This window comes from Oryza sativa, chromosome 9 (genome assembly GCF_034140825.1).
Source record: "Oryza sativa Japonica Group chromosome 9, ASM3414082v1".
Taxonomy (NCBI): Eukaryota; Viridiplantae; Streptophyta; class Magnoliopsida; order Poales; family Poaceae; genus Oryza; species Oryza sativa.
In genome coordinates, this window is record NC_089043.1 from 23,896,141 (window position 1) to 23,920,084 (window position 23,944).

The 23,944-nt window shown below is 42.1% G+C and overlaps 4 protein-coding genes across 5 annotated transcripts; 2 read left to right on the forward strand and 2 right to left on the reverse strand.

Moving 5' to 3' along the window:
- Positions 1 to 814: 814 nt before the first annotated feature.
- On the reverse strand, positions 815 to 3,252 carry LOC4347499 (UDP-glucuronate 4-epimerase 6). The gene has a single exon (XM_015795738.3). The coding sequence runs from the start codon at positions 2,624 to 2,626 to the stop codon at positions 1,130 to 1,132; it is 1,497 nt and encodes a 498-aa protein (XP_015651224.1). The 5' UTR covers positions 2,627 to 3,252; the 3' UTR covers positions 815 to 1,129.
- A 10,438-nt stretch (positions 3,253 to 13,690) lies between these two features.
- On the forward strand, positions 13,691 to 17,864 carry LOC9272663 (cyclin-C1-1-like). Its single transcript, NM_001404932.1, has 9 exons — positions 13,691 to 13,837; positions 13,968 to 14,074; positions 14,814 to 14,853; positions 15,488 to 15,532; positions 16,245 to 16,366; positions 16,459 to 16,573; positions 16,701 to 16,745; positions 17,141 to 17,288; positions 17,393 to 17,864. Exons 1-9 carry the CDS (start codon positions 13,806 to 13,808, stop codon positions 17,510 to 17,512), a joined length of 774 nt encoding a protein of 257 aa, NP_001391861.1. The 5' UTR covers positions 13,691 to 13,805; the 3' UTR covers positions 17,513 to 17,864.
- A 220-nt stretch (positions 17,865 to 18,084) lies between these two features.
- Positions 18,085 to 21,716, reverse strand: LOC4347500 (E3 ubiquitin-protein ligase RNF4). Of its 2 annotated transcripts, none has more exons than NM_001404931.1 (6): positions 21,575 to 21,710; positions 20,600 to 20,860; positions 20,275 to 20,344; positions 20,004 to 20,077; positions 18,650 to 18,866; positions 18,085 to 18,518 (listed from the first exon to the last, which is right to left on the reverse strand). In NM_001404931.1, the coding sequence occupies exons 2-5, from the start codon at positions 20,813 to 20,815 to the stop codon at positions 18,651 to 18,653; spliced, it is 576 nt and encodes a 191-aa protein (NP_001391860.1). In that variant the 5' UTR covers positions 20,816 to 20,860; positions 21,575 to 21,710; the 3' UTR covers positions 18,085 to 18,518; position 18,650. The 2 variants fall into 2 exon arrangements, with proteins under 2 accessions (NP_001391860.1, XP_015611765.1); XM_015756279.3 differs by having other exon boundaries at positions 18,088 to 18,518; positions 20,600 to 20,849; positions 21,575 to 21,716.
- Positions 21,717 to 21,904: 188 nt separating this feature from the next.
- On the forward strand, positions 21,905 to 23,884 carry LOC4347501 (uncharacterized). The gene is made up of 4 exons (XM_015756275.2): positions 21,905 to 22,107; positions 22,174 to 22,305; positions 22,515 to 22,922; positions 23,579 to 23,884. The coding sequence occupies exons 1-4, from the start codon at positions 21,944 to 21,946 to the stop codon at positions 23,715 to 23,717; spliced, it is 843 nt and encodes a 280-aa protein (XP_015611761.1). The 5' UTR covers positions 21,905 to 21,943; the 3' UTR covers positions 23,718 to 23,884.
- Positions 23,885 to 23,944: the final 60 nt, after the last annotated feature.

The following is a 23,944-nucleotide window of genomic DNA, read 5'->3' on the forward strand; positions in this document are numbered from 1 at the left end:
GTTACTCACCATAAACAAAAAAAGTCGGTTGTCAATTGTCATTCATTCAGTCATCACTCACTCACTACGAACGAGTGAAGTGAAGATAGCCTGGCACTCTTGATTAATATCCATTTGCTGAACCCTGTGCCTGAAAACGCACCGAAAATTCTGAAAACTGTAGCCTCGTGACATCGTGCCGACATTCTACTGAATTTACGCTAAAAACACCGCACAAATCGGCAGGAAAAATACTCTCTTTTCTTCCTTGTAGTACACTTGCGTCGAAGTCTCCAAGCACAAAATCTCGCAAACAGTGGCCGAACTCTGAAACGGCAAGCAGCAGCAGCGGCCTGTACTGAATATGTGCTCATGCTGCCCATCAAAGATGCTAAAAATGAGCAGCAAATTAGAGACTGGACCATGCTGATGATCCCCTCACCAACCAGCCACTACCTGCTGCCTCATTGCTGGACGAATCAAGAGCCATGTGATTCAGTGATTGATCACACAAACATACATACACACTCTGCAGAAGTAGTAAATGTCAGTGGTTGATGAGCCTCACTGAAATGCAGAGTCAGGGCCTGAATCTGCACAAGTTTCTGTAGACAGAAAGATATGGTTTTATCTATTAAAAGATTGTGATGATTCAGATTTCAGAAATAAAAGTAGAAGTGTAGAAGTGAAGTTCTTTCTTGCTTGCAGCTGAGCTTAGCTTCATGATGTGGATTGGATTGGATTGGATTCCATCAGCAACAGCATGTTGATATGGCTTACATCATCAGGTGGAACAAGAACAGAACAAGTGATGACACTGTAAAAGAAAAGAACAAGAAAAAAAAGAGACATTTTGATTCGAAGGAAGCCAGTGACTTCATCTTTCTTTCTGTCCTGGCTTCCAAGTGTTTTTGATCTTTATCATCATCTCTATACCCCTCTCATATTTATCTACCAACAACAGTGTTATTTCTCCACCATTATTCCCTTGTTTCTAATCACTAAAAATTAAACACCTCAAGAAGAAGAAGAAAAGAAATTAATAGGGGCTTAAACAATAAGCACTTACAATGTTATACAGACAAGAGCCTCCAAGAACTAGCTATGGAATACACACTTGCATGGTGTCTCATGGTGTTGTGCTGCTCGATCATGATGACGCCGACATCGCCGCGGCCTTCTTCTTCTTCTTGGAGGCCGACGAGGAGGAGGGCTTGCCGGCGCCGGCGACCTTGGCGGCGATCTTGGGGACGTCGAGCTTGAGCTTGTAGTAGTCGGCGAACCAGTCGACGAAGTGGCGGAGGCCGGCGTCGAGGGAGGTGGTGGGGCGGTAGCCGAAGTCGTGGGCGGCGTGGGTGACGTTGGCGTGGGTGAAGGGCACGTCGCCATTGCTGGGCATGGCGACGATGCGCTTGTTGGCCTTCTTGCCGAGGAGCTTCTCGAGGATGGCGACCATGCGGGTGACCGGCACCGGCGAGGTGTTGCCGAGGTTGTAGACGCGGAGCGGCGCCGGGCCGGACTTCTTGCCGGACTTGGAGGAGCCGGTGCTCTTGCCGGAGGTGTCGAGCGCGCCGAGGCAGCCCTTGACGACGTCGTCGATGTAGGTGAAATCGCGGCGCGCGTCGGCGCCGTCGGCGGCGCGGAACAGCGTGATGGGCTCGCCGGAGACGATGCTCTTGGCGAAGAAGAAGTAGGCCATGTCGGGGCGGCCCCATGGCCCGTACACGGTGAAGAAGCGGAGGCCGGTGATGGAGAGGCCGTAGATGTGGTTGTACGTGTGCGCGATGGCCTCGCCGGCCTTCTTGGTCGCCGCGTACAGCGACGCCGGCCGGTCGGTGCGGTGCTCCTCGGAGAAGGGTGCGTCGGTGTTGAGGCCGTACACCGACGACGACGACGCCCAGACGATCGCCGGCTGCGGGTCGGCGTGCTTGGCGGCGACCTCGAGGACGGTCACGAGCCCGGCCACGTTGGACGCCACGTACGTCTGCGGCGCCTCCATGGCGTAGCGCACGCCGGCCTGCGCGGCGAGGTGCAGCACGTGGGTGAACGGCACCAGGTCGAACAGCTTCTCGAGCAGGAGCGCGTCGTTGATGTCGGCGTCGAGCACGAGCACGCCGCGGCCGGCGAGGAGCCTCTGCCGCGCGCGCTTCAGCTCCGGGTCGTAGTAGGCGTTGAAGTTGTCGAGCCCCAGCACGCCGTCGCCGCGCGCCCTCAGCGCCAGCGAGCAGTGCGTGCCGACGAACCCCGCCGCGCCGGTCACCAGCACGGCTATCCCCCCGTCCTTCCTCGGCTTCGCGCTCCGCCTCACCTCCTTCTCCCACGCCGCGCCCCCGTACACCGACGCCGCCGACGCCGACGCCGACGACGACGACATGAGCAAGCTCCGGTGCGAGGCGTGCGCCGCGGCTCCCCCCTCGCCGGCGCCGGCGCCGGAGGAGAGCGTGAAGGAGCGCGACAGCAGCGACGGGTAGTGGAACGTGAAGAGGAACACGAGCGCCATCGTGGCGAGCACGGTGGCGCGGAACAGCAGGTGCGACGACGCCGACACGACCTTCCCGCTCGCCGCCCGCCGCAGCAGCAGCATCGCGCCCGCGCCGCTCGCGTACCTCTCCAGCTTCATCCCCTTCGCCGCCGCGTCCGCCGGCATCCGCGCTCACCTCCTCGCGTCGCGTCGCGCCGTGTCGCGCCGTGTCGTGCGGGGTAGTACAGTGGTGGTGGTAGTAATAAGCTAGAGCTGCTGCTAGCTGAGGAGGGAGTGGACGAACACTTGAAGGTTATAAAGAGAGAGGACGCGCGCTGCGGTTTTTTTTTTTTTTTGGTTTCGAATTCTTTTTGGTTCGTGGAGACGGGTAAAAAAAAACGGGGACGAGACGAGAGAGAGAGGAATTCGGGTGAGATCGCACGGGAGAAAGCAGGCGAAAATTCGGTAGAATCGCAGCATCCAGCGTTTGTGTTTGGTCGTTCGGCTCGTCGCAACTTGGGCGAAACGCGGTAGTGGGAGTGGTCCGACCTCGCATGCACCGCACGGCAGTGGAGCTAGCAAGCTAGGCAGGCAGAATGACACATATATTCTACTCCCTCCGTTCCAGATTACAAAGACGTTTTAACTTTGATCAAAATATAGTAATTTTGCACTGACTAAGTAGCATCTTATGATTCTGAGTTCAAATCTTCATATGAGTGAATTTTTAGATTAGGTTGTTTGAGAGATTAAGTTTTCAATTTAAAAGAGTTGTATATATATATATATGGTTGGATGTAGAGACCGGATAAAAAATATCATTCTAAAAAAAGCAGGCAGAATGACACATTGTGCTGTGCTGTGAGTTCGTTCCGTGCTGAACTAGTTTATACACACACACGGACTTGCCTGCACATGTGGAGACTGGCAAGGTCAAAAGGGGATCGCCGGTTTTTTTTGTCGCCGGCAAGCGGTTGCGGCCGCCGGCGGGCGGCGGCACATCGATCGATCTCAGATCGTTGTCAAAGCGCATGTGACGTGCTGGGGGTCGATGGGTCGGTGCTTCCGGGGGTGTAGCGAGAGGGGAGGGGAGCCCATGAGGCGATGCGGGGGGTGCGCATTGATGCCATCTTTCTCACGGGCCATAACGTCGGATTCCTCTTCCTCGTGAGGATTTTGAGACAATTAGTTTGTTTAATAAGAGATATACTCCAGTACTGCAAAAAGTATCTCGAGATATCGGTACCTCATGGTGTCAAATCATTTTCAATCATTGAATCTAACTAGACAGGATAGATATTGTTAGATCTAACGATCGAAAACGATTTGGTACCGTGAGATATCGGTACCTCGAGATATTTTTCGTTGGACCGAAGCATTTAAAGAAGCTAAACTTAATTATTATAGAATTTATAGATCGGGCATCCGCGGATTACAAATCATAACTTGATAGCTAATAAGAAAACTAGCTAGAACATTAGTCTAAAGAAATAGATAACACCGTCGATATAAATCAAATTACAAAACGGAATATAGAATCTCAAAATCAGCGTCCGATCATTATTCAAATCAATTTTTGTGCACATCAGCGCCGATGATTGATGTCAAGCCAAAGCGAAAAATATCACTGAAGAGTAATTGAAGTGTAAAACAGTCACTTGTCGGATCTTGCCACTACCATGGCTATCGAAGCCAGCTCGCCAATGACGACGCACCGACCGTCATTTCTGACGTTACCGGTTACACTCATCAATCGCCACTAAAGATACCGTTCTGATTGTGGCAGTCTTCGGATCGTGCGGACATAACTAGTCCATCCTAACTCGAGTTCACCTCTAACCCAGTCGTTGTTGTCACCGTCATGGTGACGCCACCGTAGTTGTTTTAGCCAAAAGATCATGTGAGGCCATGCCGCACTAAGAGGACCAACTCTATCTATAAGGACGATGAGCCGCCACTTCTTGTGGGTAATGACCTTTGCCCATGTTAAGATGCCGCAAGCATAACCGCATCCCTAGCAATGAATCAGCCTCGAGGTGTGGTGAGCATGCGGGACGCCGCTTGCCCTGAGGAAGGAAGAGAAAGCGGCGGCCATATATAGGCCCAACACCGATTGTAACTATGTCTCACATGTGAGTCCTAGGGTCTATCGGACCCATATACCAGTGATAAAATTATGTAGTAGCTTCGAAGATAGAGGATACTAAACCCATGGGTGATTGATCGAGTTGGGTATGAGCACAGCAGCAGTAACAGATTCTTCAGAAAAGAAGTACTCTTACTAGCACAGAAGCAAATACTGCAGTCGCAGGCAGTGAAATAGTACCTGAAATTCTGGATTAATGGATGAATGTAACGGTGATCTGATGCCTCTGCGAATTTAATGAACAGCTATTTAGCACCTGGATCGATCGATCGGAGTAAATTAAAGGAGGTTGATTAGATTAACAACTGACCATGTGTTTTGCTGGTGATCAGTACTGTGCGTAGCTAATGTCCTTTAATTTGATCGATCGATCGATCGATCGTTCATTGTCAAGGATACCAGAAGCAGGACTGTTAACATCATCATGGCATACCTGCAAGCTGCAATACTGTCTCATACATAATTTAGTCATGCATAAATTAGGACATGACCTTGATTAATTTGCTTGTATTTAATTAGCGTTGGAACGCTACCATTACAAAGCTCTCATGCATATCGGTCACGTCCAAGTACACAGTGTCGTCCGTCCTCGATCGCTTCAAGAACACGATCGATCGAGAAGAGCATGCATGAATTCATGCAGAATTAAGATGCATTCAATTAAGAGATCACGATGTAATTGTTCATTGTTCATGTACAGCTAGTAGGGCTCGATCGATCGATCAATCAGTCGATGGAGAGGTCAGATCAACCAGTGAAAATTGGGGGCAAATTAAATTAAACGGATCGAACTAAAAATAGATGATAGATATTCAGATCCAATCCGAAGGTGGAATTTATGGCGCACAGTGAGGAGCAGCGGCCGCCGGCGAGCGCATACATGGATTGATCCATTGACTCTCTGCATGGGCAGCATGCGCGAGCTGTTTGCTAGCGCTCAACCGTCACCAGCGAGGCTGTCTGAAAACAGGTTATTGCGCATTATTACCTTAGATTATTTATCTACTTGATTATCGTGATGAATTAAATATTTTATAAACTTCATAAAATAAATTTAACAAAGATTTGTGTCAGAGTTACGGATAAGGTATACCCTCTACCCTTGGATATACGTCGTGTACTGATATGGTATACCTGCACGTATACGGATGTTCCATGTACACGTTAAGGAAATTCATCACGGAGTCCACAGATGGAAGGAGTACTACTCGGACAGAACTGGATCGTTACTGTATCGTATGGGGTCCGACATCTCCAAGTTCTACTTGGAGACCAATTGACCTGCGGTATAAAAGGGACCCCTGGGAGGACCTAAGGCATGGAATCTTACCGCCAACACATCCACCACAGCCTACGAAGCCGGAGCCTACATGAGCCAAGTCACCGGGTGATCTAGTCGAACCAACTCGACTACAATCTCGTTGGTATCAAGTTCCACTATTCCCTTTGTAATCTGTGATTCCCATCGTATAATCCCATATCAACTGAATTAGGGCTATTACCTACTAAGGGGTCTGAACCAGTATAATCTCTGTCTCTTGTTTGCTTGATGTTGTACTACGTAGATCCTCGTACTAGCGTACCCCAATACCCTCTATATCCAGTCTATGGGTATCCCCCGTCGACAATTTGGAGGAATGGTTTTTTTTTAAAAAAAGTTGAGAAATCCTTTTGAGGAAACATATTTTTCAAGACGTATAGTAAATAAAAAAAACCCGCGGAAATAATTCGATAGTGTAGCTTGAAAAAAACCGGGTGCATTATCTTTGTATTCTCAGTTGTGTCTTAATTAATTAACCAATGTACCTGTCGGAAACTCCGATCCGAATCGACTTAATGATCTGCCAACTGAAAACTGAAAACAACTGAGCCATCTCAACCCGAAATTAAAGAAAAAAAGTCCAAGCAAAATGTGTACGGCAAGTTCGTTAACATCTGAAATAATGGTTTAACCAATGCATTAGATGAAAGCTTTTTGAGAAATCGTATAATCTTACAAGCGTGGAGCGAGTAAGAGCGAGTACAATGGCAGGCTATAAGTCAGCTACAAACACATGTAGAGAAGAGAAAAGAAGAGAGAGAAGGAAAGCAGACTACAGATTTATAGCTAGCTGCGGCACGGACTCCAATACGTTGTATGTGTATGAGAGGTGAGACCATATATTAATGGATTAGTATATGTCTATAGGTAACTATTGTATGAATGAACTATTAGATTGACTATAGATGAATTAGAGCTAGTAGTTGGTTATACTCCCTCCGGGTTGATAATACTTGTCGTTTTGGACAAAGGCACGGTCTCCAAAAAACAACTTTAACCATTATTTTCTACTATAATATATATAAAAGTGTTAAACAAATATATGATCTTATTAAAGTATTTTTTAAGACCAATCTATACATATAGTCACCATATTTGAAAGAGAAATATTTTAAAAATGATTGATAATCAAAGATTCTAAAGTTTGACCTCACCCTTATCCAAAACGACAAGTATTATCAACCCGGAAAGAGTACTATTAAACTTGCTCTAATAGGCGAGAAAAATCCGATGAATATAGGGTGCAAAACAAGCACGAGTTTGCAAGATTGATCTCAAAAGGTTAAAGAACCACGCATTGGTGATTTTTTTATTTTTTTATTTTTTTATATTTTATTTTAAAAGTAGACCATTTCAAAACTTGTTTTCAGAATTTGAACCTTTGGCCATGCCAATCTTTCAAAACTTATTTTCGAAACAATACTGACACGTCACACACAGCGAGCATAACAGTTTTATCCCGCCATGCCAGTGAGGATGGTGTGGCCAAATAACGCTGCCACGCCAGCCAGATCGGCGTGACAATGTTATTTTGCCATGCCAATCATGACATAACCAAAAGATTCAGATCTTATAAGTAAATAAGTTTTGAAAGTGTTTATTTTTAAGATTAAAAATAGAAAAGTTCAAAAATAAATAAAAAAAAATCCTCTTTGGTCCCTACACCTACAGCTTATTATCATAAAGATAGCTGAAAGGAAACGAAAAACTACAACTGGATCACTGATCAGTCAGCTAGCATATGAGTAGCAGACCATGGGGGGGTGCAGTCGTATCTTCCACATGACAGACAGGTCCAGCAGCAAGGGTATGACTTAATTGATTACTAGTATTATTATTATCAGCGTTAGACAGCAGCACAGTGCCCAGCTCCCATCGTAAGATACAAAAGCCGGTACTGTCGTACGGTCGTCGTCGTTCTCGCATTCATATAGGAGTACATGCAAATGCAGACAATGTTAGGGCATGTACCTGTACCTAAGCCATCAGCCATGGCCGGCGTCTGCACGCGTTTCTGGATGTGTCGGTGGCTAGCTGAGAGTGAGAGCAATGCCATAGACCTCATTTTTTTTATAGATAACGTAGTTAACTTTTTATCGCACATTTGATCGTTCGTATTATTAAAAAAATACATAATTATAATTTATTTTGTTGTGAGTTGTTTTATCACTTCAAATATTTTAAGTATGATTTATATCTTATACATATGCATAATATTATTTTAATAAAATGAATGGTTAAATATGTGTTTGAAAGTAAATAATGTTATCTATTAAAAAACGGAAGGAATATATATTTATTTCACATGGATGTTCTTAGTAACTTATATCATTGCATGCTTGGTCAATCCAGCTTAATTATATGTCGGTACTTGATAGTAATCTACCACTTCATCTTTCTATTATAAATTTTACAAACTATCCAAATCTAAGTGATAAACACATATAAATTTTACAAACTATCCAAATCTAAATGATAAACACATATAAAACTAAGTTAAGATGAATATTCCCCTTAGAAAAAAGACAGATAATATATTTATAAAAGAATTATTTTAGATAATATCATAATATATTTTGTTTTATCTTTAGAAAAGCATGGGTATTACTCTAGTAACTACTCCCTCCGTCCCATAATATAAGGGATTTTGAGTTTTTACTTGCAACGGTTGACCACTTGTCTTATTCAAAAAAATTTAAAACTATTATTTATTTTATTTGTGACTTACTTTATTATCTACAGTATCTTAAGCACAACTTTTTGTTTTTTATATTTTAAAAAAAATTGATTAAGATGAGTAGTCAAACGTTGTTATCAAAAACTCAAAATCCCTTATATCGTGGGACGGAGGGAGTGCGTTACTGAGCAATCGAGGCAACGTGCATGACAGAGTGGCTCACTGGGTAGTGACAGAGCGAGCTGAGAGCAACGTCTGTGCTCCCTTCTCCCCTCTAATCATTTGGTTAAGCTCGACCATATAATTGGATATGATGCATGATTCTTTAATTTGATTGTTATATATTTCACTGTTGAGAAACGCCCAGCGTTTTTCGGCTAACTCCATAGGGTGGTAGACTAGCCGGCCTAGATTCGAAGGCTCACACTTCTATTTATTATCTAATATTTGTGTTTTTTTTTACATTCCATGTTATTTGTTTGGGTTGAACTGACCTAGTACTATGTTTCACGTAATTTGGTAGTCCCACGCGCGGTTATAAATATTTAATGTTTAGGATAAAATTCTATCAAACTTTTAAATTCTAAAAACCAACTTTTTATTAGAATAAGTTTATGATATCCAATAAGTTTACGATATCATGGTTATGATACTACTTTTGAGACAAATCCATGTTTATTATTTCTTAAAAAAACTAAGCATTTGATAAATTATTCATGGTTGGAATTCTAAAATTTTAACTGAATCTCGCCCTAAATATTTTCTATAGTAACAGGCAGCAAATTTAAAGAAATTATTGATGGTCGGAACTTTAAATTTTTAACGAAATCTCGTCAAATATTTTTGACGAGTATTAGGTAGCAAAAAACTGAAACGTAAATGATTAACAGGGTAGAGTACAGTTTAATTTCACTATTTCAGCTATACACACGAGTCTGTAATCCATGTCCCTTCTTTAATTACGCATGTTCCAGATTAAGTGAGTTGCAGTTGTACTTGTACATGATACATGTGGTTGAACATGCTGCTAATGCTGCTGCTATTAATAAGTCCATTGATCATGTTGGCACCGGCAAAATCCTGAAAGAAAATGTCGACATGTTTGTGCAACCCCAATTCGTAATTTGTCATGAGACCACCAAATCAAGATCGATCGAAGCATCAAGCACACGCATGTCATTTTCGATGGAGAGCATGCCACTTTATGACGAAGCATGCTCTCCAATCCATGGCAGTTGCAGGCTTGCAAAGGGGGACCGTTTGGTTGTCACTGAAAGCCTGAAAGGTTCTTGGATTGAATGCAGAGAATGGAAATGATGCCATTGACATATATAATCCTGATATTTAGTAGTAGTACTACGAGAGACACGAGTGTAGGTCAGACAGATTAAGGCGTCAAGCTAGATGCAATTATGTCTGTCGATCTCCGTATAACCGTATTGATTAATTCTTGCATCGAATATGTATATGTATAGCTGAAACTTCATGGAGTTAATTGCTAGCTGATTCCAACGATAAGTATTTGCCCTGATAAGTATTGTGTCTGAATATGCATAGATCTGACGAACATATGTCCTTCAAAAGTACCATGATTTATTGGTGATCTGTTCGGTGTTGCAAGAATTTATGTTCTTCAGGTACAGGAAGACTTATGGCACTTTCAGGAGAAGGGCAGGCAATGCTGCAATTGCGAAGGAGCTGCCATGTCAGGTTGATCAATCTTGGCGAAACAAATTCTTCATTGCAATGTAGTACTCCTCGTTTTGAATGCGATTATACTACAGTACACATGCATCTACTCACTTGCAGTTGCAGATTGTAATGTCGCTTGATTGATCAGGAGCTAGTTGTGTTTGGCATTCTTAATTTCTGATCAGTGTGGAAAAAGTTCAGTGTTAGGTTCTGAATATTTAGCTGGCAATGGACGAACAGGCGTATGCACATGACATGACGGATGTTTTGGCCATGATAAATTGATAATCCTATCCAGACAAGTCCAATCAGATCCAATGTGGCATCTGTTCCAATCGCTGCACTAAAGTTTATCTGATTTGAGGTTGGATTCCTTGACTTTTTTGAAGCCAAGGGACCCTACGGCCTGCGTAAGTACAAGGATCATATGGGTGGCTGCATGATGAAAATATCTTTAGTGAAATCTAATCCATAGAGAGATGCAAAGTTGGCAATATTTTAGTTCAAAAAAACTTTGGAAGATTCTGAAATGAGTATGCCACACTTGGCAATATTTAGTCAAAAAACTTTGGAATATTCTGAAACAGGTATACACACATGGCAGTATTTGGTTAAAGAAACTTTGGAACATTCTGAAAACAAGTGTTTTCAATGGGTGTTTTCAATGGACAGCAATCCAGCCAGAGATGCAAAAGTTGAGGAATCACTGGAGTTGAGTGCTAGACATATGGGCAATAATTACTGAAAACAGTATAATTTACATGATTCTGAAAGACTGAAACAAACATACTCATACTAGTGAACTGTAATTCAGAGTTTCAGACAGTGGGAGATAGATAAACAGCACTCTACAAATTTTCAGCCAAACAGAAGGAACTAGAACTTAGCAAGAATCTGAAACTGAAGGATAAGCTAGACAGCCCATCTCATGAATGAGACCCAATGCAGAAACTAACCATCCATCATATATATATATATATATATATATATATATATATATATGTATATATATATATATATATATATGTATATATATATATATATATATATATATATATATATATATATGTATATATATATATATATATATATATATATATATATATGTATATATACATATATGTATATATACATATATATATATATATATATATACATATATACACACACATACATATATATGTATGTATGTATGTATGTATGTATGTATCCATCCAAGCATTTCGTCTCCCTGAATGTTCTTCAGAAAACCCGGTCGTTTTAATGGATATTCACTCCAACCTTTTCCCTGACAGTTTCATCGTTAGAGCTGATTGGTTAGCACTGGATAAAGGAATTTTCAGTAGCTAGTTAGATCATAATTCACTTGGATTGGTTGCTGAGACGTCAACATGCTGGGTGTTCCCCATCCATTAATTCTGGTATCATTCCATGACAGGTCGTCGTCGACATCAAGCCTGAATCGTATTGAATTGCGCCAAGAAGGACGTGCAAACCGACATCTGTTCTTCGAAGATGAACAGTATGATTCCATCGCGTTTCGTCCACAGTTAATTATTAGCAATTTAAAAAATATAACTTGTAAGATGTGTTTATAGTTACTTCAAAACTAGTGTTAATAAATAAATTACGAAAAAAATTTAAAATCAACTCTAAAATTAAGTTTTAAAATTATAGATTTTAGCTGCGGCTGATCCTACGATACAGGAGAGAGCAAATGACATAGCACGAGTACATATTGGACTGTTAGTTATACTGATGTTTTTTTTTGGTCTGAATATGCATGTTCAGACTTGGGAGAGGACAGCATGTGAATGTTTGGGAGCAGCAACTGTTTGTTCTTACATGGTGAGTAGACGACTGAGCGACCACCTTAAAGAGATTTCTTTTTTTTTTCCTCCTGTCAAGTACTCATATGTAGTACTGTACAATATATGACACTGCACAACGACCTACATGTGAGGGCACTTGTCATACCAGCCAAAGAAGGCCTACCAGAGCTAGCTACAGTGTCATTTGCCAGGGCCCTCGGTGAAATGTATTTCCCGATGACTTCCAATTTAATGGGAAAAGGGGAGCCCCGGTTGGCAATGATTAAGGCCATGTTCGGTTTAGAGGGGATTGAGGGGGAATAATTCCACACCACAATAAATCCCCTCCAATTCCTCCCTCGTAAGGATTAACCAAATAAGGACTAAATGTTTTTCGCTGGGAGCAATCAATAAATGTTATCCGGATAAATATATATTAAGTAATATAATGATGAATAGATATGTTAAAATATTATGGAAATGATGTAAGGTGTGATAATCACATATGCTTTGCATGTTGATTTGTAGAATTCAATGAATTGTAAATAATGTTGAATACTTGTATGAGTTTTTATATGTAATTATTGTTAGTGAATGATGAGCTAGTATATTTGTATGTTGAGTTTTAAACTTAGTGGGTTATAACTATATAGAATGTATAGATGTCTTAGTTTTGACATGTGGAATATGGGCTCGAGTGTTATTGAGAGAACGAGGGATAAATAAGGGAATGAGCACTTTTGGGGGGTAAATAGGCATTTTATCCACAGCAATCCTCATGTTACAAGACAGGTATGAAAGGTTACTCCTACCCTTTGTTTATTTAAATCAATGTTGATGATGTAGCACTTTTGAATTCATGGTTGTTATACTTTTTCACCTTTTAGAAAAAAAGCTAATATAATTCATGGTTGGTTTTTAATTATATTTCCCTCCTTAAAAAAGAGCTCCAATTTGCTTGTGAAAACAAAGTGTTTGGTATGTTTGCCCAAACCAACCATAGCAAATTTCTGGAAGGTAGCAATCCAAACAAACCCTAAGTACCCCACTATACCAAAAATGTAATACGAGGTACCACATCTTGGAAGGCATCAAACCAAAAATACTATCACATCCGCATTCACATACCTCTACCATACAAGTTCCTTTTTTGTCACAATTCAGAATTACATTTTTGCTGACGCAACAACAAAATAGAGGAATTACATAATTTGATTTATCATGATTGATTTGGGTAACATACCAAACACCAAACAGTTCAAGGCCCTATTTGAAGAGTTTCTATCACCTCCCGCTTCTCCCAGAGCTTTTCGTCCAGATTCTAAGAATCTATAGTTGTAGACTAAAAAAATGAACTGAAAATTAGAAGTTGAAAAACCTATTTTTTTTTCATTATCAAAAACTGGTTACCAACCAATTATTTCTTACAATCTTAACATTCCCCAGAGAGGCTCCTGTAATTTTGAACTTTAGGAGGCAAAATACTAGCGAAATAGTGAATCGGCCCATCATTTGGTCTGGGCCGAGTAAGCCTCGAAGAGCCCAAAGCCCAAACGGCCCAAAACTCGAGCCTGATAAAACCACCTCCTAATCCATCCCCGACGCCGGTGGGTCCCCTCCCCTTCCCCCCTCCCCTCCGGCGAACTCCGAGCTCTTCCCGGTGAGCGCCGCCGATTCGGCCGGAGAGGCTCGCCGGAGTCGCCTCCGCCCTGCCCACGATGGCCGCCAACTTCTGGACGTCGTCGCACTGGTAAGCGTCCAACCTCCCCCACGTTTCCCCCCCTCTCGATTCGGTTTCTTGGGCTGCGAATCCGTGAGCTGAGCTGCTGCTGATTTGGGGGGTGTTCGTTCGTGTGTGATCCCGCGGCGAGCGAGGGCAGCAAGCAGCTGCTGGACCAGGAGGACGTGGACAAGGTCCCCCAGGCGGACAGCGACCGGGGCATCACGCTGGAGGAGTTCCGCCTCGTCAAGATCCACATGTCCTTCCGTGAGCTTCTCCTCCCTTTAGCTTTCCTGTGATGCTTTCGTTGACGCGAATTTGTTCTCAGCTCCGGGCTCGGTGTGATTGCCTGGTTTCTGGAATTGGGGAGATACTGCTACTTAGCATAAACGGATTTGAGAATGATTTTAGGAACTAGTATGCGAGCGTTAGTGGGCTCGTTCTAGATGAATTCGGTAGTCAGTATATACAACTTTGTGTCACATGCATACTAGTACGTTTTAATTGGGTTGTGTTGATCAAAGGAATTGGCTATAGTTACAAGGCAATTAGAAATTTGTGTAGTATGCTTGTAGTGTATAATTGTTGTATGCAAAGCATTTTCAGCTCACGGCATGTGTTGTTTGGTCATTCGGTGGTTAAGAAAGGGAACTTTTAGCCATTAATATGCACAGATTTTTGCTGTAATTGCAATGAATCAAGTTGTCATAGGATGTGTAGTCATGCCCTTGCGCAATGTTATGCATCTTCGTATGGAAAATTCTCGAACATACAGATTTGTATTCTTATTCGGTTATAGTGGGGTCACTGCAAGCTATGCTAGCATTGTTTCCATAAATCGACAAAGGTGTAGCATAACTACCGTAGGTATGAAAATGGATAGGAGCGCATAGTATTTCGTTCCATTTATAGAAGCTGTAGCGTCTCACTTAAGATTGCTCGATGTTCATGTTTTGTACTTTTGTGTTAGTCCTACAAATTAAGGCAAATCATTTGATGATTTCAGATATCTGGCGATTGGCACAACAGGTGAAAGTTAGACAAAGGTTAAACCTTCTCTCCACTTTCTGGCCTGTACCATTTGTTATAGGATGCCCTTATCGAACAACCAAAGTTGTCATTTTGCATTGGGACTTAGTTAGCAGGCTTTCCTTGTACACTCTATGCGCTGTAGACTATTTCTAAAAATGTTACCAAGGGTGACTTTTTTAGGGTAATTATTTTAAGAAGGGGATTCTGCTTCCTTTCTACTTGCAACAAATTTGGCAGTTACTTTTCTGAAGGATTACTTTCAAGCCTGTGGAAATATATGTTATAGTGTATAAATTGCTGGCTCATTACTTTAGAGACATAAATACTTTGGTTTTGTTTTAATGTTTCCCTCGTCAAGATTCATTTTTGCTGTAACATTTCTGCTGTCTGCTTGGCCTTAAAGACTGAGATATAATTTCTTTAAGAGAAAAACGAACATGTTAGTTATACTTTTATATTTTTCCCTTTACTGTAGTATCTGTCAACCATAAGGGCATTTCAACGTTCTCACAAGGTTAACTGTAACTCATAATGTTTACTCTATATCTACTAATTTTGTCCATTTTCCACCAGACTTATCCATTATTACCTTGAGATACCGACCTCAAGTTTTTGAAGATACTGATCTTATGTCATTTGTATTTTCAGGGTGATAGCTACTGCTGTTACTTATTTCAGGCGTGTATACACAAGGTATGATTCTCTTTAAGGATACATGGGAAAGGCAGTTGCCTTCTATTCATCGAGGAGAAAGAGTGCCTAAGATATCCATATGAATTTGACTGTCAATTTAACTAGCTAGAGAAGGGAAAATGATAACCTTATTAGGAAATTAGAAAGCGTATTTTTAAGATTATAGGGTTGCCACCTTAATGGGAAAGTAAAGCCATCTCTCATGTAAGTAAAATAGAACTTCTCAATTTGGTGCACAATAAATATATTCCCTGATATACAAGAGAGAGGTGGAGAGGAGAGTGACTTGATTATGGGTTCCAAATGTTAATTAGGAGATGAGTAACACACTAGAGCTAACAATGCTAAGCTGCGAGACTGCTTTATAGCTTGTTTGGTGCGAATTCACACTGTAGATGGCCTTACTTTCCCATTAAGGTGACTACCTTATAATCTATAAACAATATACTTTCTAACTTCCTAATAAGGCTATCATTTTCCTTTCTCTAGCTAATTAATGCCCTAAGAATTATGGTATGTGGGGGGCTTGCAAAATGTTGATGTGATTCTCTACTATGTTGATGTGATTCTCTACTTTCTTCGATAAGAACTAGAGTACACAGTGGCACAGTGCACAGTGCTTTCTAATATTTCATTCCAGAACATTTAATTCTTTGTTGCAGTGGAACATCAAGCTATTAGAATTTTGTTCTGATGCTGGATATGTTTACAGAAAGAGCATGACTGAATATGATCCTCGTCTGGTAGCACCAACCTGTTTGTATTTGGCATCAAAGGTGGAAGAGAGCACAGTGCAAGCAAGACTTCTTGTCTTTTACATAAAAAAGATGTGTGGTAAGGCTCATAATCATAAATGGACACATATTTATCGGGAAGAACTGCACTAACCTAAAACTAAACATGTGCTCTCCCCCCGCAAAATGTAGCTTCTGATGAGAAGTACCGGTTTGAAATCAAGGATATCCTTGAAATGGAAATGAAGCTCCTGGAGGCACTTGACTATTATTTAGTTGTTTACCACCCATATCGTCCTCTTTTACAGTAAGATTCTTTTTCCACTATCATGCGATGAAACAACATTATCTTTCACCGGAATTACCGAAGCCCTTATATATACTTTAAATGAACATCAGAGCTGCAATGGTATTAACAGATGCTTTGATTTTAGGTTATTGCAGGATGCTGGCATAACAGATCTGACACAATTTGCCTGGTACTCTTCTTATAACAATTTGCATTTTTGTATCTGTGAAGTCTGTTTTGAGTTTTGTTTTATGCAGAAAAGCTGTTTTAGATGCTTTCTGGCATTTGGTGGTCCAAGTCTAACCCTTTTTAATTACCACATGGATAATTTGTTGACATTTATTTTTAGATTTGAAGAGAGTATTTCCATTTATTATTGTCATATTGAATATCCTTTGAAGGACTCTTACCACTTTTAATCATTTCAGTGTGATAGAGTACAATAAGATCTAGTAGCTTTTATCTGGAATCACATGAGAAATAAACAAATGAATTGAATTGTCTTTATTATGATTAGTGAACATAATGCACGCAAAATTTTCAACTATACCTTTTCCTATGCTTATCATCTGCTGTTACTTGCAGGGGAATTGTCAATGATACTTACAAGATGGATCTTATTCTCATACACCCACCATATATGATAGCATTAGCCTGCATCTACATTGCAAGCGTTCTTAAAGACAAGGACATAACTCTGTGGTTTGAAGAGCTCCGTGTTGACATGAACATTGTAAGTGTGCCTGTTGATCACTTGATCTTGCCCTGGCTCCCATCGTTTGATTCTCTTGCTATTTTCATCCATTAATGATTGATTGTATTTTCATCAATTCTCAGGTCAAGAATATCTCGATGGAAATTTTGGACTTCTATGACACCTACAAGATTGATCCTCAAAGAGGGCTCCCAGAGGACAAAATAGCCCCTGTGATGAACAAACTGCCTTCAAAGGCCTAAAGCAGACTGAGCCCTAGTTCAGTTGTTATCAGTCTGAGCGTCAAATCACCTTATGCTCGTACAACAGGAAATATGTGTCACCTTCCTTGGAGAACTTTATATTTCAAAGCCATATATATATATAGTATCAGAATTCAGAATTGCCCCTAACGAACGATTTAATTCAGAATTCCGAACTATATACAGCTGTTCCTGTTGCAGCAGCTTGCGAGGCAAATCATTTACAATGAAGATCCCAACGGGTTGGGAATGGTCTGTATCTGTATGTGTTTTTGATGTGTAAAAAAAAACATGGCTTTGGTACTATTTAGTTTCTATAGCAAATGAAATCCTGAAAAATTCTTGCGGTGTCTCTGCTCGTTTGCTCGTTGAAGTGCCTGTCAAATTCGTTCGACCTGCATGATTGCATCCTTCAACCCTCCTGTTATTCCGAGTTCGTTCATCACGGGCCATTTCATCTGAAAAAAAAAACATCACTTCTAACACAAATGTAGCTGCACTTGTGCCGACTTGGTGGCTGCAACTCTGCCACAGAAGGCAAACTTGAAGACACAGAAGACAGAACAGCAAACGAGTACAAGCAAGAGTAAACATGTAATGCGTTAACATCATCACGATTTCAAGCTGATTCAAGGCTACGTCAACAACTATGGAGAGAAGGTAAGGTACATGGCCAAACGCATGGTAAATACAACAGTACACAAACTAGATAAATCTAACCAATGGGGACTATAGTTAGTTTTGTTGTGTATCCTTTGGAGGCAGAGAGGCCATTCGGTAGCCTAAACCAGAGTTGTCACCTGCAGCTGATGAGCTCCTGGTGATGCATCTACATACAAACAACAGTAGCCTTGGATGAACATGCGGGTCTAGGTGGTCATTTTGCCGTGACACAATTCCACAGCAAAATGGTACACGTTATGGGAGAACTCCTGTTCCTCTGAATATATTAGATTGGAGGATGCTGCTGCTGCTGCCAGAAGTTCCTTTGGTACATCCAATGAGCCTGCATTTGATGAAATCAGAAGTTCACTAGAGTGCCAGGTATACAAGAGAAGGCAATCGATTTGATGAAATCAGAAGTTCACTAGAGTGCCAGGTATACAAGAGAAGGCAATTGATAGGTAAACGACTCACCTTAACTATCAGAGTTTGGAAGGTAAATACGGTGGAAATTGTTCGCCCTCAGACTCTTTCTGCAAGTAGGGCATTTCTTCTGAATCTGGATGGCTTGCTTGATGCATGTCGTGCAGAAGATATGGCCGCAAATTGTTGTGGAGGGCTCCTCCAACTTGTTCCAACACACCGGACAGTTAAAAACCGGTTCCTTTGCCTTAGGAGGCTCATTGCTAGTCTTCACAGCATTGTTCCAAAACAGGAAATGCAATCAGTGTTAAGCTAAATGCATAACGCAATAAGCCATCAGCCACAAGTATCAAATGCATGTAATAGATACTTTTACACTAGAATGCATAAGACAATGCTTGAAATTTAGCAAAATCCTAATTGTTTGTGACAAGCAAGAATCTTAACTACCAGTGGCTGTCAAGAACAATTTTAATAGCTCTCTACCAGATCATCATAAATACATAATACTACAAGCATGAGTATTCTATGACATAATGGACCAAGAAAAATGCCTACAAGTTTCAACTTAAAACAAATAACTCACTCCACTGAAAGGCCAACTTGTAAACTCTATAGGGAGGCCAAAAGAGTCAATATTGAGCGCACAGCAGTACCAGCTACTTTTTACATAGAAGAAAATAAAGAGCGACGACAAGTAATCAATAACCAACCAGGCCCTTAAAGCTGAAAAGTTGAAGACTTGGAAATTACTCCCTCTGGGCTGGTTTTATTTGTCGTTTCGGACACAATCTCAAAAACCAAGAAGTCACTAAGTAAAGTTCCTATTTCCTGTTTTGTCCTTATTAAATACGGCTGGGTGTATCATCCAAACAAGCAACTAATTACTCTCAGTTGGCTTAGTGCATCTGTCTTGGTGCGTGGGGACCTGAGTTCGATTCTCGGATATGCGCATTTTTTTTGTCTTGGCGATTATGCATGGCACCATGCATGCAGCTTCGGTGCAGCCAGCGTGCAAGGTCATACGAAAATTAAACCAACCAATTATACTTTGTGCTTATGCGCGCGTTTTGCCGCTAGAAAATCTCGTTTTTGCTTACGCACGCTTTTTGCCGCGCTAATTTGCCACACATTACGCATGTATTTATACCACATTTGCTGCATGCATGCATGCCATCATTAAGTGATATGGGAACGAAGCATTCAAGGAGTTAAGGAGGAGTTGATCTGGGAAGAATAACAACATCAATGCACAAGGGCAATCTCGTCCCATACGTGAGAAAAACACTCGAACAACAAATTTTCTCATCCACAGCTAACTTAGCTCCAACGACAAATAAAACCAGCCCGGAGGGAGTATGAAAATAAACTAAGTGGGGATCAATTGTATAGTATTATAGGATACCTTCAAGCTGGACCCTTCTCCCCTTTCTGGAGAGAGGCAGTGTATAACAGGTGCAACCCTTTGACGTTTGTTCCCTGTGTATTATCATCACAAAACACACTTGACTTAATACATGATTATTGTTGTGACATAGGACAGATTATTAAGTTATGACTTAGGACAGATTGATGAATGGCAAACATAGGAATAGATAGCATATTCCCATGTTTCCCGTGATTACTAATTTATGAATTAGGACAGATTAATGCAATCTTTGTATAAATGAACTAACCTTCCCGGCTAGCATCTACTTCCAGATCAACTACTGCCACAGGCTGCCTCCTAGTTCTCCGGTTCCTTCTCTGCAAAATGCAAGACAGTTCAACAAATGTGGGCAAGGGATGCATCATTTTTTTCATGGAGACAAAGTCACCAGTTCGTTCTTAACAGGAACATCTAGTGTGCCTGAGAAACATAGGGAGTAGTACATAAACCCTGGTAAAAGACTTAAACATCATTATGAACCCAATCATATAACAATAACTACAGATAATAGTACAGAATATAATCAAGACTGAACTAATACTTTCAGTTCAAGATAACAAAAAGTGACATACCGGAGGAGGCACTTGCGAAGCGGACAATGTCTGCACTTCATCATCCAGAGCTTCCACATCAATGGGGGAGGCGCGCGCACCAGTGGAGGTCGGCACCGCGCGACGGCTTCCAACCACTGGGGAGGAGATCGCGTCCAGGTTCACAACGACTTTATCACCAGGACCATCTTGTGATTGCCTCCTTGGGGCACGCCGAGTGCCGCTGACAGTACTCATGCTAACTTTGGAGCTGAATCAGTGGCACTCAACTCTGAAATCAACCTGAAATTCAAGGGGTTACGAACTTATATGATTCAATTCAAACTAACTGTTGAGAAACACCTAGGGGTCTTCCGGCTAGCTCCACAAGGTGGTGGGCTAAATGACCTGTGTTCGAAGCCTCGCCCCATCTAAATATCTAATTATTTGATATTAGGTCCTTCCCTAATATTCGCGTCTTTCAATTCAAACTAACTGTTGAATTTATTAGGATTTCATACTTCTAAAATTCAGAACACAAATTTACGAATCTTGAAACAACATACACACTTACTAGGAAATGAAAATCGCGAACAGTTTAACAGAATTGGGAAATTAACCTCTCGACTTGCCAAATCCAATAGCCTTATCACCAAAAAACCTACCAACCCACCAACCCCCTACCACCAATCGTACAAGTAGCCATCAACCCCGGTTAATCCACACGAACAATCCAGAAACTGAAGAAGTAAACTAGAACACGTAGTTCACGGGCTCCCAAATCCTAACCTCCCCCAAGAAGAAGAAGAGATCTCCACCGAATCAATCCACCCAAACCAAAATTCCCCGATCAAATCCAAACCAAACCCCCCCCCCCCCCCCCCACGAATCGGAACCATCAAACCTAAACTCCCCGTCGATCCGCACGCGAAATCGCTAACGCCTCCCAAACCCGAGCCAATCCCACCCACGCGAAATCGAAACGAACAGAAGCGGGAGGGATTGGAGATTCCGCACCTGCTCGAATCCTCGATCCAGCCGCGCGGCTCGATGAGGAGGAGACCGCGATTTTTTTCTTCTTTTTTTTTCTTTTTTTTTTATCTTGACCGCGATTTATTTCAATTTCAACACGAGTGAAGAGAGAAGAAGAGGAGAGGTCGTTTCCCATTCTTCTCCTCCTGTTTAAAAGGGAGACGAGGAGGGGGTAGAGGACGAGGCGGAGTGGGCTTCGACCTCTTGCGGGTGGGCCCCACCTGCCGTGGCCCATGTGGCTGAGAAGCCGGCTGGTGGGCCGGCCCGGCGCGTGGGCCCGTTGGTTTAGTGGCAGTGGTTGGGGGGTAAAAAGGTAAAAGGGTAAATTTGGTGGGAAAAATTACGGAAGTGGCCATGCCGAAGCCCACGCGCGCCGTCGACCACCGGCGGCGGAGGAGCGGGCGAGCTCCGGCGATCGCCGCCGTCGCCGTTGCCGCGGAGGATGATGGCGAGGAGCACCATCTCAATCCGTTCTTGGACGCCGCCCCGTCGTCGTCTTCGTCGAGAGTCCAGTTCAGGTGCTGTCTTTTTTTTTTTTTCCTTTGCTTCGTGTTAGCTCATCGGGTTGTGTAGCGGGGGAGCAGGAAGGTGGCGTCGCGCGCGGTGTGGCTGGAGGAGGCTGGTGCGGCGGAGGTTGTGGACAGCAAGGGCAAGCTCTGGCTGACCACCGGTGTCAACCGGGACGGCAAGCTGTACTACAATGTCGAGGAGATTGGGTACGCCACCTGTTCGATGAAATGCCTGCGCTACTCGGATTCCTTGTACACTTGATTGCACTTGCTTCGGTCACATTCCCAAAGTTTGCACTCTGTTTACAATGCTACACTAGCGCTGCTGCACTGCTTTTAGATTATAGATGATTCTCACGCCTTGGATTTTCGCTTCGTTCTCAATTTGAGGCTTGTCAGCTGACCAAACCGTGCAGGTTCTTGGCAGAAAGAGGGGCATTGGTTCTTCTTGATTACGAGGGTGAAACAATTGGAATGGAGGAAATCTACGGAAAGATTGCTGGAGGGAAATATGGGTGCTCCTGGGATGCCTTCCAAGCTTACAAGCACTTGAAGTTGCTCGGCTATATTATTGGACGATATGGCGTTCCCTGGACAGTTAAGCGTAGCCATACTTACAGCGTCACTGATGCCTCCACAAGTGTGGTTGAAACTGATCAGATTCAGAGCTTAAATAGAGTCGGTGGTGCCTCCAATGACATAACTAAATTGCTCAAGGAAATGTGCATAGATGATATGCATCCATCCTTTGAAGTGTATCTACCGAATAGCAAATTTAAGAAGACATCCCCAGGAGACCCTAGTTTCGTCCTATGCCTATTAAGGTACTGTTGCCTTTTCCGGTCACTTGAATGTCATCCATCCAGACCTAGAAACGTGCTCTAGTTTCATCTCATCATGGTTTGTGTTTTATTTTGATCACAAAGTTCATCTTCACTAGTGCTATATTTGAATTACTGCATTGACCGTCCATTGTCAATTCATAAATGATCATTTTTTGTGGTTTCTTGATATAAATTTAGTAACATATATGGTATGAAGCTTTTGTATTTTGTCATGCGTGATGTATCTATGACGTGCTATTCATGTACTACGTAGTCATAGATCTGTTTGTCATCCTGGTATATCCACTCAAAGTGGCTTCTATGTTAATTATATGAATGCGATTCAAGCTTAGCACCGAAGTTCCAGTTGGTTGCCATCTCATCAAATTGCATACCCAATCATATGATTTCTTTTATATTTTATCATTGACTCCATCTATTTTGACTTACTCTTTTTGTTCACCAACTTCCCCTAAAGAATACTGAGAAGTAACGAAAATACCATACAAGTCATAAGGTAGGTAAAGAAATGCGCAAGAGGTCACATTACATGCAATAAAATTGAGAACGACGTATGGTTCATGACTTTTGGGTTATTTGCGTGTACTTCGATTGTTGTTCCTACCTTTGATGTATTGCTTTTCAATTTGGTGCAGCAACAAACCACCATCAAGGGAAGAACTAGAAACCGTTGAAAACAAGTTTGAGGGCATTCCTCTGAAATTTTGCCATGTTGACAACGGACGGGTCAGCTTCCTCTCCTCCAACAAAGCTGCTCTCCCTAGTTTGCCCTGATGAGATAGCAGCAGGAGAATCTGTTACTGTTAGTTTTTTCTGCTTCTGATCTTGTGACGTACATCACTTGGTATTAGATGCAATTCTGGTGTTCTTGTATAACTTCAGATCAGCATTAACACTTACGGAGGATTTTTCAGAGGAATTATTACCATGTTTTGTCTGCATATGATTTTTCGACAGTAATGCATAATCTGATGCTTTAGAACCCAAGTTCAAGATACACT

Excerpts from the sequence above, each read along its gene's own strand:
- LOC4347500 (NM_001404931.1), bottom strand. The coding sequence starts at position 20,815 with ATGAGTACTGTCAGCGGCACTCGGCGTGCCCCAAGGAGGCAATCACAA. Across the intron at positions 20,345-20,599 it reads CTTCGCAAGTGCCTCCTCCG|AGAAGGAACCGGAGAACTAG; the intron begins GTATGTCACTTT and ends TGCATTTTGCAG. Across the intron at positions 20,078-20,274 it reads AGTAGATGCTAGCCGGGAAG|GGAACAAACGTCAAAGGGTT; the intron begins GTTAGTTCATTT and ends GATAATACACAG.
- LOC4347501 (XM_015756275.2), top strand. The coding sequence starts at position 21,944 with ATGCCGAAGCCCACGCGCGCCGTCGACCACCGGCGGCGGAGGAGCGGG. Across the intron at positions 22,306-22,514 it reads TACAATGTCGAGGAGATTGG|GTTCTTGGCAGAAAGAGGGG; the intron begins GTACGCCACCTG and ends CAAACCGTGCAG. Across the intron at positions 22,923-23,578 it reads TTCGTCCTATGCCTATTAAG|CAACAAACCACCATCAAGGG; the intron begins GTACTGTTGCCT and ends AATTTGGTGCAG.
- LOC9272663 (NM_001404932.1), top strand. The coding sequence starts at position 13,806 with ATGGCCGCCAACTTCTGGACGTCGTCGCACTG. Across the intron at positions 14,854-15,487 it reads CAGGTGAAAGTTAGACAAAG|GGTGATAGCTACTGCTGTTA; the intron begins GTTAAACCTTCT and ends TTGTATTTTCAG. Across the intron at positions 16,574-16,700 it reads CCATATCGTCCTCTTTTACA|GTTATTGCAGGATGCTGGCA; the intron begins GTAAGATTCTTT and ends CTTTGATTTTAG.
- LOC4347499 (XM_015795738.3), bottom strand. The coding sequence starts at position 2,626 with ATGCCGGCGGACGCGGCGGCGAAGGGGATGAAGCTGGAGAGGTACGCG.